Source organism: Amphibalanus amphitrite, unplaced genomic scaffold (genome assembly GCF_019059575.1).
Source record: "Amphibalanus amphitrite isolate SeventyFive unplaced genomic scaffold, NRLGWU_Aamphi_draft 000419F_arrow, whole genome shotgun sequence".
NCBI classification, from domain to species: domain Eukaryota; kingdom Metazoa; phylum Arthropoda; class Thecostraca; order Balanomorpha; family Balanidae; genus Amphibalanus; species Amphibalanus amphitrite.
Genome location: NW_024881913.1, coordinates 229,118 through 245,526, shown reverse-complemented (window position 1 = coordinate 245,526; position 16,409 = coordinate 229,118). Strand labels below are relative to the sequence as shown.

The 16,409-nt window shown below is 50.6% G+C and overlaps 3 protein-coding genes across 3 annotated transcripts; 1 reads left to right on the top strand and 2 right to left on the bottom strand.

The window, feature by feature from the left end:
• Positions 1 to 432: 432 nt before the first annotated feature.
• Positions 433 to 1,848, bottom strand: LOC122391031 (MFS-type transporter SLC18B1-like). Its single transcript, XM_043384550.1, has one exon. It carries the CDS (start codon positions 1,846 to 1,848, stop codon positions 433 to 435), a length of 1,416 nt encoding a protein of 471 aa, XP_043240485.1.
• A 6,670-nt stretch (positions 1,849 to 8,518) lies between these two features.
• On the bottom strand, positions 8,519 to 11,096 carry LOC122391055. The gene is made up of 2 exons (XM_043384591.1): positions 11,020 to 11,096; positions 8,519 to 9,345 (listed from the first exon to the last, which is right to left on the bottom strand). The coding sequence occupies exon 2, from the start codon at positions 9,302 to 9,304 to the stop codon at positions 8,759 to 8,761; it is 546 nt and encodes a 181-aa protein (XP_043240526.1). The 5' UTR covers positions 9,305 to 9,345; positions 11,020 to 11,096; the 3' UTR covers positions 8,519 to 8,758.
• LOC122391030 (beta-1,3-galactosyltransferase 5-like) lies at positions 9,842 to 12,971 on the top strand. The gene is made up of 3 exons (XM_043384549.1): positions 9,842 to 9,894; positions 11,297 to 11,538; positions 11,948 to 12,971. The coding sequence occupies exons 1-3, from the start codon at positions 9,842 to 9,844 to the stop codon at positions 12,904 to 12,906; spliced, it is 1,254 nt and encodes a 417-aa protein (XP_043240484.1). The 3' UTR covers positions 12,907 to 12,971.
• The last annotated feature ends 3,438 nt before the right edge of the window (positions 12,972 to 16,409 follow it).

The following is a 16,409-nucleotide window of genomic DNA, read 5'->3' as shown; positions in this document are numbered from 1 at the left end:
GAGAGAGAGAGAGAGAGAGAGAGAGAGAGAGAGAGAGAGAGAGAGAGAGAGAGAGAGAGAGGAGGAGGAAAGGACAGAAGGAGAGAAGGAGAGAGAGGGAGAGAGAGAAAGCACATTTTGTGTAAAATTTATTTACACTAGGCACCTAAACCTACTAGGTAGGTAGGTACAATATGCCAACATAGGTACACAATTATTAATATACCTATATGTATTGCAAAACACCGAAAACATTCGTAAGCCACCGCGAACAATGAATTATGAACCAACAAGAACAACCATTAGGCTTAGGGTTCATCACCTTATGACGACAATTTACAGTACACATGTTCTCCGCATTCGCACTTGTACATACATCCATCTCAGCACTTAAACTCAAGTTCTTGTGAAGTTATGTCTCCGGTTCGTGCCACTGAGCCGGCGCTGCCCTGCTCACTTGGGCAGTGAGTTGCGCGTCACCACTGCCCCTACAACACAGGCGATCGCCACGAGCACGCCGAATCCAGCTAGACCGGTGGCAGCCACCGGGAAGCCGTACAGGTCAGTGATGTAGCCTCCCAGCGTCGGTCCGACCACGTTACCGATGGAGAACACGGCGCCGAAGACGGCCGACACGAACGCCTGCGTGGACAGGTTGTTCTCCATGCCGTGAGCGACACACACTCGCACCATCCTGTGCATGATAGGGATGAACGCGCCACCCGTGGTCATCTCCCTCACCACCATACCGAGCATGGTGAGCCACCAGACGGGCTGCAGGCCCACCAGCAGCGGCGACGGCGGGATCAGCAGGATGCCGACGGCGCCCACCAGCAGGCACGGCGCCGTCAGCACGTACGTGTTGGAGATGTTGTCGGAGAGACGGCCCCAGACCAGGCTGGCGGCCGTGTAACAGCCGGCAGAGACCAGGAAGAAGAGGCCCAGCTCGGCAGGGGTGACTCCCAGCGCGACGCGAACGTACGGCTCGATGTTGGGGTCGAGTGCGGTGACGTACATCGCCACCACCAGCACCACGGAGCAGCAGAGCCAGTTCTCTGCGGCGCTGAGGAAGCGGAGGAGCCGCGCGCCGGGCGGGCCGCGCCGCGGCGCCCCCGCTGCCGGCAGGGTGTCCTCCCGCACGGACGGCATCAGCCACAGGTTGGTGGCAGAGGAGACGAGCATCAGACCTCCCAGGGTGTAGAACGGCGTGCCGTAGCCGCCCAGCTGGTACAGGCCGCCGCCAAGCGCCGGGCCCAGCGACAGGCCCAGACCGGCCAGGGTCTCCGAGATACTCATAGCCGTGTTCGGGCTCCGTGGAAACTGGTTGATGATGATGGCTCTAGCAGCCGTGTGCATGGCCGCCGTTCCGACCGCCTCCAGAGCACGACACGCGAAACAAGCACCGATGAACGCCATCGAGTCCTGGATGTGTGGTAGTGTTCCAAACACAGTAGTCGTCACTCCTGCAGTCGCCAGACCGACGTTATAGAGTCTTGAAACACCGACCCGAGGAGCCAATCGACCCATCACTGGAAACGCCAGCAGTTGCGCCAGCGCGTAGCAACTGAACACGGCACCCGAGTAGGTCTGTGGCAGGCCGCGCCGCTGCGCTTCGTGCGGGAAGAACGGGATCATGATGGCGATGCAGCAGCCGGCCAGCAGGCCGCCCAAGGACAGGCCGCCCAGGATGCGCTTCTGTCGGCCGGTGAGCCGTGCGGCCGAGTCTTCGTCAATCTGTTCGCCATCCCCAGCCCCTGCTGCGAGCGGGTCCGACTCCTGGCTGGCCGGAGGCGCCAGGTGATCGCTGGCGCTCTCCAGCAGCCAGGCTGTGTCGCCGATGGAAGTCGAGGGATGCCGGGGTCGGACCATGGTGATCACAGACTTATAGACTAACAGAACCAGACACACTATCTTTCTTCACGCAGAGATAAGACCCGTCAAAGCCGCACTCTGACGGTTCTGCCTTTTTAATGCCCTGCCGACCGGCAGCTCGCACTGGTGAACCGCCAGCGGCGGGGTCACAGCAGCGTGTGGCCCCTCGGCCCCCTCGGACGCCCGGGGCTGCAGACCTGATGACTGTCCGGTTCGGGCGATTCCAAACAGACACCCGTCTCCCGGCCACGTGCCAGTGGCACGCGACCCGGTCCCACCGCGGCGCCCGATCCGCGCCAGACGGCACACCACAGCCGGGTGACGCGTGGGGCTTCTGAGGACGGGTGGTAGAGGTGCAAAATTTGATAATTTAATGATTATCATGGATTTTGAATGCTCCACTTAAATTTAGTGGGGTGCTACGTCAATAGTGTGAGTGAAGCGAAATGTCAGATGTCGCCAAATGATCTGGCTAATCATAACGATTTTCGTAAGGTGTTCCCCTGCCAAGTAGATGGCCGGCTTGTAGTTATTTCGTTACTTGAGTAAACCCATTACCCATGTTGATCGTATATGTGCCAGATAATATACCATAGTAGATAGGTATGTTGCATTATAACAAGATCATCATTTATGTAGGCATAGTAAGTAAAGGCGATGCGGATAAAAAAAAATTACCGGGTAAATAAGTCAAAAGTTCACATTTGGAGTGATGCCGGGATGAATGGCCGGCGCAGTCACCGGTCGTTGCATTTCGAGACGCAAGGGTGCATTCGTGACGTGAGAATATGGGGCCATGGCGCACGAGCAGTGGACCGTTTGATATAACAGAGATGCCGAGACGCAGTCACCAACTTCGTTTGACCCACGGTTCACCATTCGCTCCGACCACTCGCTCCGATATTCTCAGAATTGTCATGTCCTGGACCGTCTCGGACGGCCCCCGATGCTTTGGATAGGACATACAAATTCCAGCCCGCAGCTAAAGTAGTAATATAGTCCGTTTTTCTTAAGTTTGCCCCTCACTGTAAACGTCTCTTTGAACACAGCACGAGAATTGCTCGCTGAATTACTGAGAAAACTGGTTAGCGCACATTGTATTGTAGATATGAATAATATTTTCAAAAATAAGTTTTGAACACCGACGATTTAATTTAACGTTATGTTAAGCGCCGTGCAATTTATTTATTAGTTCAGACATAATTCCTGAGAAGTCGTCTATCCCTGTGGGGCTGTAGGTACTGCCAGATACGATTTACGAGTTTGTGAAATAGTAAATAAACTTGATGAAATTGATCGTCTGTGAAATCTGGTTAAATCAGTGTGCGCCAACCAGTTTTCTCAGTAATTCAGCTAGCAATTCTCGTGCTATGTTAAAAAAGACGTTTACAGTGAGGGGCAAACTTAAAAAAAACGAACTATAGTTCGTTTTTTTTTTCAAAAGGACGCTGGCTCAAAGTGCAATATCGAAGCTCTCACGTGAGTTTTGGCAGCTTCAGTGTCTGGCCAAGAATTTCTTACCGAAAAAATAATCGATTTCAAGTTGTGCACGGTAAGTAGCTGGAAATTGTTTCTTAAAAATGAACATACTATGATGACGTCACTGGTGGCACCAGGCAACCAAATGTCCGTGCAATGGGACAAGTGTCAACGAATTTGGGTGAAACTTAGTTTTTTTTTTCACTGTTGCCGAGCATAATCGAGTAAGGGGTTCCGTCCATGATAGTTATACGTTACATTGCAATGCATGTTCGACAGCATGACGTCACCACTGTTCCCATATCTGGTTCCAAAACGCACATATGGAAATTATCGGGAAGAAATCACATGTTAAAATTAGTCGACGTTCGATTTTCTCAGGTTCAGTTTTTGCGTGGTTTTTGCTCGTTTTGGCGGCTAAAACACGTGATTGTTCGAAAAACATACTTGGAGCCAGCGTCCTTTTGAAAAAAAAAACGAACTATAGCTTCTCCCGCAGTGGCGGTGAGACCGGTTTCGTGGCTGGCGTCTTGGAGCTAGCTGGTTTCTTGGAAAAGACGAACCGTTTGATTTCTGCTCGTCCTTTGCTCAGCTCGTTGGCAGTTTTGTGCATCCTTATTACAATTTACAACCTACACACTATCAAAACGTTTTTCGGTTAATCAATTAGATAAGTGAGAAGAGTTCACAATCTTATTTGTAGGTATTGCAACTTTCAAAAAACCTCTAACGTGATGTGTCGCAGTCACAGTTACAATAATGGAGAAGCACCTATTTTGTGGGTCTGGTGAAATGTCGATTTGCACATCGTCGTACCCACTCGGTTCGGTAGTGATAAGCTACGGCCGCATGGGTGTCGATTTGTATACTTTTGGGGGTGCTGCAGCACCCCCAATGCTCAAATAAGCACCCCCAATGGTTTTCCGGGCACCCCCAAATGTTCCAGTCAGCACCCCCAATTATTTTGTCCCTCAATAACTCCCACTAACTCTGCTTGAGGAAAATAATTGGTTCCGCAGTCTTTCACTACTAAAAATAAAACAATTACGCAATTTACAATGCATGAAATAAAAATGTAAAGAAAAGAAAAGTTAGTCTTAAGAAGAAGGGCGAAAAAAAGACGTTAAGTTGCAGACTGCAGAGACACTGGTGTGGGTCCGTCGTACACGAGTGTCTGACCCTTAGAGCTGATAACGCGTACCCTTTACAAGCCGGCAGGGGGCTCCAGATACCGGCGACGGGCCCTCAGAGGCCGGCAAAGGGCCATCAGATGCCGGTGGTACCTTCAGAAACCCTGTGGGGTCGTCTTTAGAGACCGGCACGGACTCAGACGCCGATGGGGCCCTCAGAGTCGCCGGTGTGGGGCCTTCAAATGTCACCGGTGGGTGGCCGTCATATGTGCACTTGTGGGCAGGGATGCGGAGCCGTGGAAATTTCAGACGGCTCCGGCTCCGGCTCCGGAGAAAAAATCGGCTCCAGCTCCGGCTCCGGCTCCGGGTGAAATGTCAATACGGCTCCGGCTCCGGCTCCGGCTCCGAGTAAAATGGTCCGGCTCCGGCGGCTCCGGCTCCGGCTCCTACCCAGTACATTCCCTATGCGATTAATTAAATACGGGTGGAAGAAAAAAGGCGATTGGATTGGCACACGTTGTTTCTGTATTTGCATAACAAGGATATTTGGAATACCACATGTTTTACTGCTTTGTACTGTGAAACCGAGTTAGGTCAAAATTTTTCCCTCGGAGCCGGAGTCGCCCCTTTTTTGACGGCTCCGGCTCCGGCTCCGGCTCCGGGCTGTGTTGTTTCACGGCTCCGGCTCCGGCTCCGGCTCCGGGCAAAATATACCGGCTCCGGCGGCTCCGGCTCCAGCTCCGGCTCCGGCTCCGCATCCCTGCTTGTGGGGCCTTCAGAAGCGACGGTGTTGGGCCCTCAGAGCCGCCGATATAGGGCCTTAAGAGGCACTAGTGCGGAGCCCTCAGATATGGCAATGTATGGCCCTCGGAGAGGCCGGTGTAGGTGCTCCACAGTTGCCGGTGATGGCCCTCACAGGCGCCGTTGTGGGGGCTCTCAGAGACACTGGTTTAGGGCCATCACAGGCGCGCGTGTGGCCCTCAGAACTGCTGTTACGGAACGGACCCTTCATAGGCCGACAAGAAGATATCAAGAGGTCACCGGTGCCTTCAGGAGCCTTGTGGGGTTCTAAGAGACCGGACATGGTGCTCTCAGACGCCGCTGTGACCCTCCGAGTCACCTGTGTGGGACCGTCAGGGTCGCTGGTAACTGACGAGGGTATCGCCGTCAGATCCGGGGTTTGGGTCGATACGGCTCTATTCCGGCTAGCCAGTATATGCCGTAGCGCTCCCGGGTTGTTATGGTTCCGAACCGCCAAGTCTGGCTCAAGTCAGACTCCCTGCCATGGCTCAAGTCCGGCTCCCTACGACCAGGTCCGGCTGCACCTCATAGCTGCTCTGGCTTACTGTGGCTGAAGTACGGTGGAAGTACGGCACGGCTGATGCGGCATAAGTCCGGCTGTGATGCGGGCGAGCTCCGGTATCGTGTGTCAGCTCCAGTAGAGCCCCAGACCTTTCCCGTACTTTAGCCGGAGCAAATGCCGGAGCTAGCCAGAGTAAGACCAGCTACGGCCAGGACCAAATTTGCTGGCTGGGAATAGGCCGGTTAAGACCCCCATAGTCCGACATGTGGCCCTCCGAAGCCGGTAAGGGGTCCTCAGAGGCCGCCAAGTGGCCCTCAGAGACTGGCTTGGGGCCCTTGTGGAGATCTTAGTGTTGGTACTTGTGGGCCCATGAGGGGTTTTACGAGCCCCGTGGATCCCTTCTATGTCCAAATATGGCCAGCATTGACCCTTAGCGGCCAATTGGCGCCTCAGGGCCCCTCAGGCCCGAATAACCCGAGGGGACCCTGAGGCCCGAACCTGATGGGGGGGGGGGGGCACGTGCCTCACGGCCCACCTGGCTACGCCACTGGGGAAAATCATAAACCCGTAAATATCCAAATGCGATCACCTGTCATTTTTCATCGATATTGGAATCGTCTGATTACCGCCAGAGCCTCGTAGCTACCGTTGCCTCCGCGCAATGTCCGCCCCTGCGGACCGCAGCGGCTGCTGCACCGGTGCTAATCACCGTCATTGGTTTCTGTCACCTTATTACAGAGGTGTCGGGGCTGCTGCCATGCTGCCGGCAAATATATTTTTTTTCGGAAAGATGTTTATGTAATCAGGTAGCCAAGTACTAGGACGAGCAGAATGATTTTCAAGAAGAACGTTCTGCCCTTGGGAAATATTAGTATATAGAAATCCCGGCATTATCAGTACCTTATGGGGATAACCAACCCCGCCTTGTACGGTTGTGCCGCATGGCAAAGCTGCACTGTCACCCGGTGCAGGGGTTGAGCACCCCCAACCATTTTGAAAAATCGACACCCCTGTACGGCCGACCCCCGCCGCGGGGCCCGTGTCGATCAAGATCATATGTGTTTATCTGAGCCATGTCCCAGCGGGCGGCTCAGAACATCATAACACACTCAGCAGTATTCTAAAAATGATAAACACAAAACGCGTTTGAGGACCGACACCGCTGGCGATAAACAGTCGAAACTGCGCGCCGATGGTGGCGAGAGAGGTCACCAGGCACATTCAAGGTCGCTGGGGCAAGAGGACACGCTGGGCTCCCATGAGAGACGGATCGGACATGTTTAAATGGTCGTACCTACTGTAAAATACCATTTTATTTTATATAAATGCGCAAAACACTTTATGTTAAGTTCAGTGTCAGACCGTGGATATAAAACGGTTTTGAAGGAAGAAAATCCTTCGAAGTGGCACATATACCTAAGTCAACTATAAGTCGACATAATTTATTGTTCGCTATGTTTTTGCTGAGATCTGTGGAATGAGATGATCAGGTATGAGACACTGCTCTTTGTGCGCCAACTGTTTCGCTGTTTGGGTAATGCGACGACCCAAGTACGGAGGCCAGACACCCAGTCGCTCAAACGGTCACTCGGGAGAGGTATGATCTTATTAGGGCCGCTCTCCGCGGTTGTCTAGTGGTGAAATAACCGTCAGACCGGAACACTGAGGCAGAGATGGGTTGCTGCTGATATCAGCCAGATGGATAAGACTGTGGAACTTATCAGTGTATTTTACATAAGCTGTAACTGTTTGGAAGGTATGGAAGCCTGATATAACATGTAAACGTTTGTGTGGTGGTCGATCGACGAATAAAAAGTTATGGAGGAGGAAGTGAGGAATCTCAACTTTGATGTGACGGTCGGCTCACCAACTCTGCGTGTAGTGTACCTATGTAGGCACATTGAAAACCTCTAGTAGTTTGATTTGCGCTTAATTATCTTACACTAGTAAACACAATTAAAACTTTAAAATCTTATCACTCTGCCATCATGTTATAGAATCTTGGTTTTAGAGTGCCCTGTTCCACTCTTGGCTCGCTCCTCAAGGCGTCAGAGCTGTCTTGCCGGCCGTCGCCCTCCGGCGGTCGCCAGTCCTGTCGCCTAGCGCTGGGTCGAGTTCGATGCCCTCTATCCCTTCTAAGAAACATTGGATCAATCAACGATATGATTAACGGGAGCCAAAATTGGTTCTGACTGAAGGCGCTTGTATCGGTCGTCTAAAAATCTCTAGTCGTGGTAGGTTGCGTCATGTAGCATATTTGTCTTTATCGCACAAATATGCATTGCTAAAAGCGACAAATAATGGGGGAAATAAGAATCATCAATAAATACTTCAATTGTAAGTACATATGCTAAGGGACAGATACTGTTAAGATAGTCGCTTTTAGGATCATTGTGGCTATAAAAAAGACGAATGTGTTGTCACATTGTACATTCTACCCGAAGTCGTCTTGATACGGTCAGCGTGACATGAAAGTACCCTGTCATGCGCTGACGCTCATGCGGGCACACTAGAGCGATCCCAGCCGAAACAAAATCGGCTCGACCAGGGTAGAGGCTCATGACCCCCTGCCCCACCCTCCGCGAGTCAGTGAAGTGCATGAATACCTAAATGTAACAGAAATTCCCGTGTCTTATGTCTTTATGTCCATTGTCCATCGCGTTTTATTTGGTTTGGTTTACCGTTTACCAAGCGGGTAAATCACTGAACTCTATAATGGGGTAAAAATTTGAACCACCGCGTTCAAAATGCCATTTATTTATTGATAAATACACAGGTATACAACGCATATTGCAGGCTAAACTAGTATGTAGCAAATCGGTAGAACGAAAAGGATATTGCGATATATATGTAGCCTTGTGCAATACATGGAATGCATTTGTAATGCATCTACATAGCTATTAGTTGTGTGCCCTATTTGCAGCATGAGTCAAAATGAACGTTTACCATATGTGGCACAATTCAAACAGAAGACGTGTAAGGTGAAGTATATTCTTTACAGTTTGGGCTCGATGATCTTGATGGAGAGCAGCTTGTCGAGATCGGCGGAGTTCGCATGGAAGCTCACCATGTCGATAATGGTGTAGTTGGCCTTCTGCAGGATGGCCATGGGGACCTGACGCAGCTCCGGGTCCGACTGCCGCTCGAAGGCGCGGAAGAAGGAGACGATGCGCTCGATGGGTCCGCGCTGCTCGTGCGAGCCGTCCTGCGCCGTCGCCAGGCCCCGCAGCTGCTGCACCTCCATGGTGAGGTCGCGCAGGTGGGCCTTCAGCACGGTCAGGCGCTCGGTGACGCTGTGCGACAGCTCCTGCAGCTTCTGCTTCTGCCGGTGCTGCAGGCTGATGACGTGCGAGGCGAGCCGCGACAGGTTCTGGTCGCTGCTGGTGTTCTCGGCGGAGCGCTCCAGCTCGCGGCCCGTCTCCTCGAGCTGGGCCACGCTGGTGGCCAGGCCGGCCAGGCGCACCACTAGCCGTGAGAGACGACCGTCTATGGTGGTAGAGGTGGGCGGCGCGCCCGGAGCCGACGGCCCGGGCGTGTGCATGTTGAGGTGCAGGAGCTTGCGGCCGCTCGTCTCCACCGGAGCTGTAAGAGGTAAACAAAACATCAGTGGTGGCATGTGTGCGCGTGTGCCTGTTGTGTGTTGCTGTTTTTGCTGCTGTTGCTTCGTTTTTTTTTTTATGCAGCTGTGGACCTCCCTTCTAATTGTTTTACCATCTTCAGTCCTGACCAATATTTGATCAAATTTCTAATAGATTAACTTAATATTCATAAGTGTCCCTCCTGCGCCCATCAGCATCCCATTTTTGCATGCATCTATTGCGACGTGCCTATGCTAATGTCTCGCTGGTCACAGAGTTCGGTATAGGGCCTTGAGTTCGGTGGGTCACCTCTGGTGGCCGGTGCAGCACGGTGCAGCGCGCGAGGTAGCGTGCATTGCCTTCCAGGTAACGTGCGGAGGGGCGTCGCGGGCGTGCGCGGGCCGCAGCCAGTCCAGGTAACGGCACCCGTCTCTGCTCCGGCTCCGGCGCGCAGCGACCCGTCGCGCCGGCCCACTGCAGTCTAACGGTGAGCGTCGACCATGGCGGAGCTCGAGATGGTGCTGGCCTCCTTGTGGCTGGAGTTCCGCGCACGGTGAGTGAGAGCGACACCGACACGTGCCGCGTGCTGCTGCCGAATGTGTTCTGAGAGTGAGAATGAGATTGGTCTGTGTGCATTGTGCGATGAGTAAGAGATGCTTCATTGAAATTTTTGGAACATTGTATCGAACAGAATGAAGCTCGTGATCAAATAGGTAGGTTTTCATGATTTTCTTACGTATTCCTGCATGCGCGGGTAGGTTCCCGGGTGGCAACTTTTTTGGGTGTAGTCGGTATGAATGTATTTGAAATACAGATAAGATAAGTATTAGTATAGTACAGATAAGTATTATCTATTGTATCAATAACTTACTTGCATAGAAAATACACATCGTTCATTGCCTGTATCATTGAAGTCGAGCACACCGACTTATTTTGATCACCTGGGTTGAATATATAGGGGAAATGAGGGTACCGAGTGGCCTTGCGGCCTTTGGCGTCGTCATCCCCACATAGCAGCAAGATTATGCCATTTCAATGCGTCATGCGCACTACTTTCAAGTACCTAGGTTACAGTTCGAGATTTGCAGTGGAATACTTACATCTTTCGACAATTTTAAGGGAACCAAAGAAAACTATCAGCAAACCCGGATTATTTAAAGTTGTAAAATACGTTGGGGTTGTTTTTGTCAATACTGCATTCCCAGATACAAAACAACGCGGGTAGGTAATATTCCCAGCTAACATAGGTATGTCAATTTGCTCAAGTCAAATCACAATTTGGTACAACGTTATGCATCGATTACCCAATTATTAGTTTTACGGGGTCCAATCGTTCCATATGGCTATTGGGAGGCGTAAGATACCGATTATCAAACTCCCAAACACATGAAAATGCCCGCTAAAACAGAATCAGTTCACTGCACTGGCGGATCCTAGGGGGCATTGGGGCAAATGCCCCTCGTAGCTTCCGAAATCGATAACTGATTTATAGTTTCCGCGTGGAAATCCAGGGCCCCCAGCCGGGCGCGGGTTAATCGATGACTTGGTTCTTTGTCAAAATTATTTAGTGACGCTATTATATAGCAGGCGCATCTTTCTTCTTTCAACCATGAAAATAATATTGCAATACTGCATAAAGCGACCTCATGAGAGATTCGTGTAATTAAAGTGCTCATACATTTTGCTAAGTTACCCGAAGATCATGTCTTTCCGACTCCGTAACTTGTTCATAGTTCATTATCTTTCTAGTTGAGGTTTCTTCTTGTGTAAGAAAGTTGTGAAATAAAAACAAACTTCTCTAAATCTATTGTTACATAGATGAATATATTTAAATATAATATTCAATTACTTTAGAATTAGCCTCAACATATGTAGAAAGATATGGGATTCTTCATGGCTCACTCGTGGAAGATCGGATGTCTTCCTTGAATTGACGGGCATTTCTTTCCTTTCAGAAGCAAAACACTGCACCGAAATATAAACAAGCTTCTATCGACGAGGGTCCCTCGCAAGCTGCTGTATCTCGTGACAGGCGTCTTCTGCATCCTGCTGTTCGCAGTCGTGGGCACAGATGTTCGAGAAGAACAGGAGCTCGAGTTTAGCGGAACAGGGCAGCTGTATGCCCGTCCCCCGGTTCGATCGTGGTGGTCAGTTGACGGACGTACCTGCGACTGCACGTGCATTCCGCCAACAATAGGTAAGCCAAAAATAGATAAAAATAAGAACGGTTACCGAATGATTACTTAGCTCAGATGTAATTATCTTTAATAATTTGCCGTTTTGCTTGAGCTTGGCATATAGTAGGATGAAGAATGTAAAGATCTCTAGCTTATCAAGTATCAACTGCAGTTTATCCTTAGCATATGCAGATGCATTTATATTGCATTTACTAAATAAATCATGATGACTCATTAGCTAAAAGGTGGAGCATGATGCCTTGTAAAACTGACGACTAAAAGAGATACGTGCGCTGGAACGATTCACCTTGATTTCAGGTCCAATGGCTGATTATCCGACCCAATAAAATTGGTAGGTCCGGTAGCATAGTCGTAGAGCATTTTGCGAATTGAATCACCATCACTATCTGAATTCTGTTGTCCTTTCAGGTGTTCCCGGCGAGCAGCCTCCCACCGACGGTCCCGTCCTCACCCGGGACTACTACGAGCCCGGGTTCAAGATCCCCTCCGGTTACCTATGTGCCGACGGCGGCGACGGCGTCCAACTCGTGATGATGGTGCAGAGCCGACCGAGTAAAGCCGCCGTCCGGCGCACACTGCGCCGTACCTGGGCCCGGCCCGGCATCCAGAGGACAGATGTGGTACTAGCCTTCCTCGTGGCACGCACCAACGACTCGGCCGTCCAGGAGAGCATCGAGAAGGAGGCCGACATCTTCGGCGACATCGTGCAGGCCAACTTCGTCGACCACTACAACAACCTGACGCTCAAGTCGCTGGCCACGCTCGAGTGGGTGGACACGTTCTGCCCCAAGGCGAAATTCGTCTTGAAGGCCGATGACGACCTCTTCATCAACTTCAACAACCTGATGCAGTTCATCGAGTACCACCAGGACAAGAGGAACATCATCTACGGCAACTTGGTCTCCAGTCCGAAGCCGGAGCGCGACCCGAAGTCAGTGTTCTACGTCAGCGAGGCGATCTGGGACCAGCCCATGTTTCCGCGCTACATGGGCGGACCGATGTACCTCATCAGTACCGACGCCGTGTGTGGGATCTTCCAGCACCTCATGAAGCGGCCCTACCTCTTCATCGAGGACGTAGCCGTCACCGGCATCGGCGCGCAGGGGGCGGGCGTGGGGCGCCGGCGGGCACCAGAGATCTACACCTACCCGGTACCCAGTAACAACACGTGCCTGTTCCGGGCACTGCTCGGCGCGCACCAGATCCCCACTGACGACTTGGTGGACATCTGGCGCCGAGTGCACGACCCGGACATCGCCTGCCGCAAGTACTCGCCCACCCTCTGGGACCACTGCATAGACGTGGCGGAGCAGGCGCCTCTGCAGGACTGCATAATGGCGCTCAACACGACGGCGGAGAGTGCCTGACCGGCACTGAACGGAGGGCGAGCTTGATAATCAAACTCAGGGCCAACTCAGGGCTTAAGGCTGAAACAGACTCTTTCCGCGTTCAGGAAATTCCGCTTCCCGCATCAATCGCATCCGGGAGGTGCGTGCGATTGATGCGAGCGTGCTTCCATGTATTTGAATAGGCCCTCGCATGCGATTTCCTGACTGCGGAAAGAGTCTGTTTCAGGCATTAGAGTGATTTATAATGTATTGTTTTGTCGCACGGTATATGGGCATTAATTACCATGGCTGTATTTATTAGCAGGTCTCTGCATCAGGAACTCTGCTAATGTGTGATATCTGCCTTGCTAGGACGTAGCTTCATAAGTGAATGAACAATAAACAAATGGAGCATGAATTATTGTAAACTTTTTTACCTTATTATTTTTTCTTCTCAATATATAATGTGCTAGGAAAAAACTTTCTTCGCTTTTTATTAACATAGCAAAAGTAAAAGTCTGTTCCATGTCAAACTTGCGGTCGAAGTGCCCCGCTGAAAGCAGTGCCTGATTTCTGCACATGCAGCTCTTACATTCAAATGCGCAAATTATTGAGCGGAGGAGCGAACTGTTGAGGAAACCCCGACCGCAAGCTTGATATGGAACAGACTTCATATAGTGCCTATCTAAGAAAATAGTCAAAAGAGAACGGATACTACTCATTATTCCTTCCGCGTAACGCTGCTCGAGACTTACCGAAATGGATCGGAGTGAGCGAGGCTGACGGTGAGCCGTTCTGCATCGAGTCGACAACTCCAAAAGCCACCGACAGCGCCAAGCACAGAAAACGAGGAGCGATGAACATGACTTCACCCTGGGCTGCGACGGGAGCGTTGAATAGACGGCGAGTGGGCTGACTTAGGATACGGTTCACAGAGCTAATCTGTGTAGCTGGTCTGACTCTGGATCTGCGTGGCTATGAGCGCGGTAGAGTGGCGGTCCAATTTATACGCCCTCCTTAGTCGCAGAACAATGTGCACCGTCGGTCTGCCGTGTGCAGTGGAGTGCGAACTGTGGACCAAACTACCAACGATGTGAAACGTAATTCAATGAGCTGCGAAAAGCGAGGCTTACATCGGGCGAGGGCGACGGGTCGTGGAATGGCAGAAAGCACAAATATACTGCCAATCTGTGTCGTTGCGCTTGGATGAACGCAGGCCACGTGGCACGTGCTGTTATGGTTCAAATTGGGTCGATTGGGAACGGCCGACGGTGTCGTGAGTTGGTGTATTCTCGGTACCTTGCCAATGGGTTTCTCACCACTTTAGTCAGCATACCTACTTAGGATACTCAGGATGAATTGGCCTATTCTATTCAGATTCATGAGCTTAGATAGACGATTTATAGGTATTTATAGAAGACATTGACAAGTAGACGATTTAAGACAAGATAACTTAACAACTAATTAAGATACATTCCTGATGTTTTTGGCGAATTAAGCATATTTGCCAAAAAAGAACACTTTTTGTTATTAGCACGTTTGCACAGCATATTATAATGGCTGATGAAAAACATCGTTCCTGGAGCCATGAGCCCTATGCACTGCATACACAGATAAAGTGCTTCGTATTGTGTTATGTTGGACGTTTTCAGTCTCTAAGTTAGACATTTTAGGGTAGGATAGGATTCGTGTTTGGCGCAGGCGATCCGGGCACCTTGCACAGTTTGCACACGGCCCGATGGCCGATAGATTTTGATGAAATCTTCAGGGCCCCCGCAGATTATCTAGTCCGGTGGGATAAGAGAGTGAGACAAGAAGCTGATTCGACGCCCGACGGCAGCGCCACTGGTGCGCCTCAGCAGCGGGTGAGCCTTTCTTTCGGGCTGTAGTGGGAAGGGCGTGCCGTGCGGGATGCCGGTGAGCCGAGCTGGGACAGGTGTGACGCGATGGGACGGGTGTGCCCCTTGGGACAGACCTACATCGAGAATCCTCGAAGGTATATTCCTTATAATACTACACCTGCCCACACCGGTTGAGTGAGTGTGATGAGTGATGACTGTGGACAAGTATGCCTAAAGTATGGGTTCGGGTCGGGTCATGATGGGTCAGACGTAGTTGGTTCTTCAGACAACACTCCCTTGTAGGCCAACAATGGTTTCAACAAGCGTTACGGCCTATAGCTATGACCTACATATATTATTGCATAATGCATGTAGCACTTTACATAATTCATCGGACGTCGTAGATCACGTGTAACGAGATTCACAGTGAGCTGGCGGGGCTTTAACATTTGGGACCCGGAGGGCTCACCAAGCAACAGGCTCCCTCGGGACACGACTGCTTGCCTTCCGCTGGAATGGCTCAGCTCCGAATAGATTCGGAGGAAAACAACGAGCACCCTATTCAAAAAATGCATCTGGCTTTGACATTTGACAACAGAGTGTTTGACACACTAACATCGCCGGGTGACCGGGATAATATCTAGGGGAAAGTGGGGTAAGACGGTCAGGGTAGGTAAGACGGGCACCCCTTCTGCAGACCAAACCAATAGCGCTACGAGCGAGAAAAATTAGGACCAGAATTGTCTTTCCCACTACACACCACCATTGAAGTTTGGTGATTTTGTGTTCAGTCGATAATCTTTTATTTTGATTTCTTTAAAACACTAATTTCATTGAAAACATCCATAATGTATTGTGCAAGTTTTTGTGTGCAGCACTATACAGCTAAAAACTCGCAATCACTTGTGGTACACTCATATGCCACCAGTGTTCATTTACCGCGGATTTGCTTTGTCTGCATCAAATTGTCCACAGAGAAAAATTGTGCTGAACTTCTTACATTGAGTTAGGGGTAAGACGGGCAACTATGAATCCAATGGGTCTGTAATGGTGAAAATATTTTTGTTGCTGTAGGAAAAAAAGAAGCATTTCTTATAAGAATATCTTCGATTCCGATACTCACAGACATGTTAGCAATATTCCTTCGGCACAGTTTATTCTCGAATGATGAATGTGAAAAACGGTTCTACATGACTTCTGATCTAGGGCCTATATACGAGCATACGCCTTCTGCACAAATCTTGTATACTGCCATTTCCGAGGCACTTGAGACCAACGAGCGACTGTATCAATGCAGCTAATTTCGGGCATTTGTTGCGAGCTGTACTGGTCGGTGAAAGAAGCTGGCCGTCTTGCCCTACCCATGTGACCGTCTTACCCCATGGGGTGGGGTAAGACGGGTTTTTGCAAGGTTTTGCAAAAATAGCTGCAGTTTATTTGTTGAATCAGGTCTAAGTCTCATCTTCTGGCAAATGGAAGTAAAATGTCTAAAAGAGGTTTTCACTCAGTTTCCCGTTTCTATGATGTTTCTAACCGGCCGAAAAATGGCTCCAAAGTTAAGGTGTCCGTCTTACCCCACTTTCCCCTACCGTTATGCCTATCAGATTGAGTACGGAATAAGTATAGAGCCTGTGCTGCTGGATAATTGCGATTTTACCCAGCATGTGCGTTTAAAGTGAAGACTGGAGTGCACACTGCGGT

What these genes read in the sequence shown, in the direction of transcription:
- LOC122391031 (XM_043384550.1), bottom strand. Translation starts at nt 1,848, where the DNA reads ATGGTCCGACCCCGGCATCCCTCGACTTCCATCGGCGACACAGCCTGG.
- LOC122391055 (XM_043384591.1), bottom strand. Translation starts at nt 9,304, where the DNA reads ATGCACACGCCCGGGCCGTCGGCTCCGGGCGCGCCGCCCACCTCTACC.
- LOC122391030 (XM_043384549.1), top strand. Translation starts at nt 9,842, where the DNA reads ATGGCGGAGCTCGAGATGGTGCTGGCCTCCTTGTGGCTGGAGTTCCGC. An exon ending in TGGCTGGAGTTCCGCGCACG is followed by an intron (nt 9,895 to 11,296) that starts GTGAGTGAGAGC and finishes CTTTCCTTTCAG; the next exon opens with AAGCAAAACACTGCACCGAA. An exon ending in GTGCATTCCGCCAACAATAG is followed by an intron (nt 11,539 to 11,947) that starts GTAAGCCAAAAA and finishes TTGTCCTTTCAG; the next exon opens with GTGTTCCCGGCGAGCAGCCT.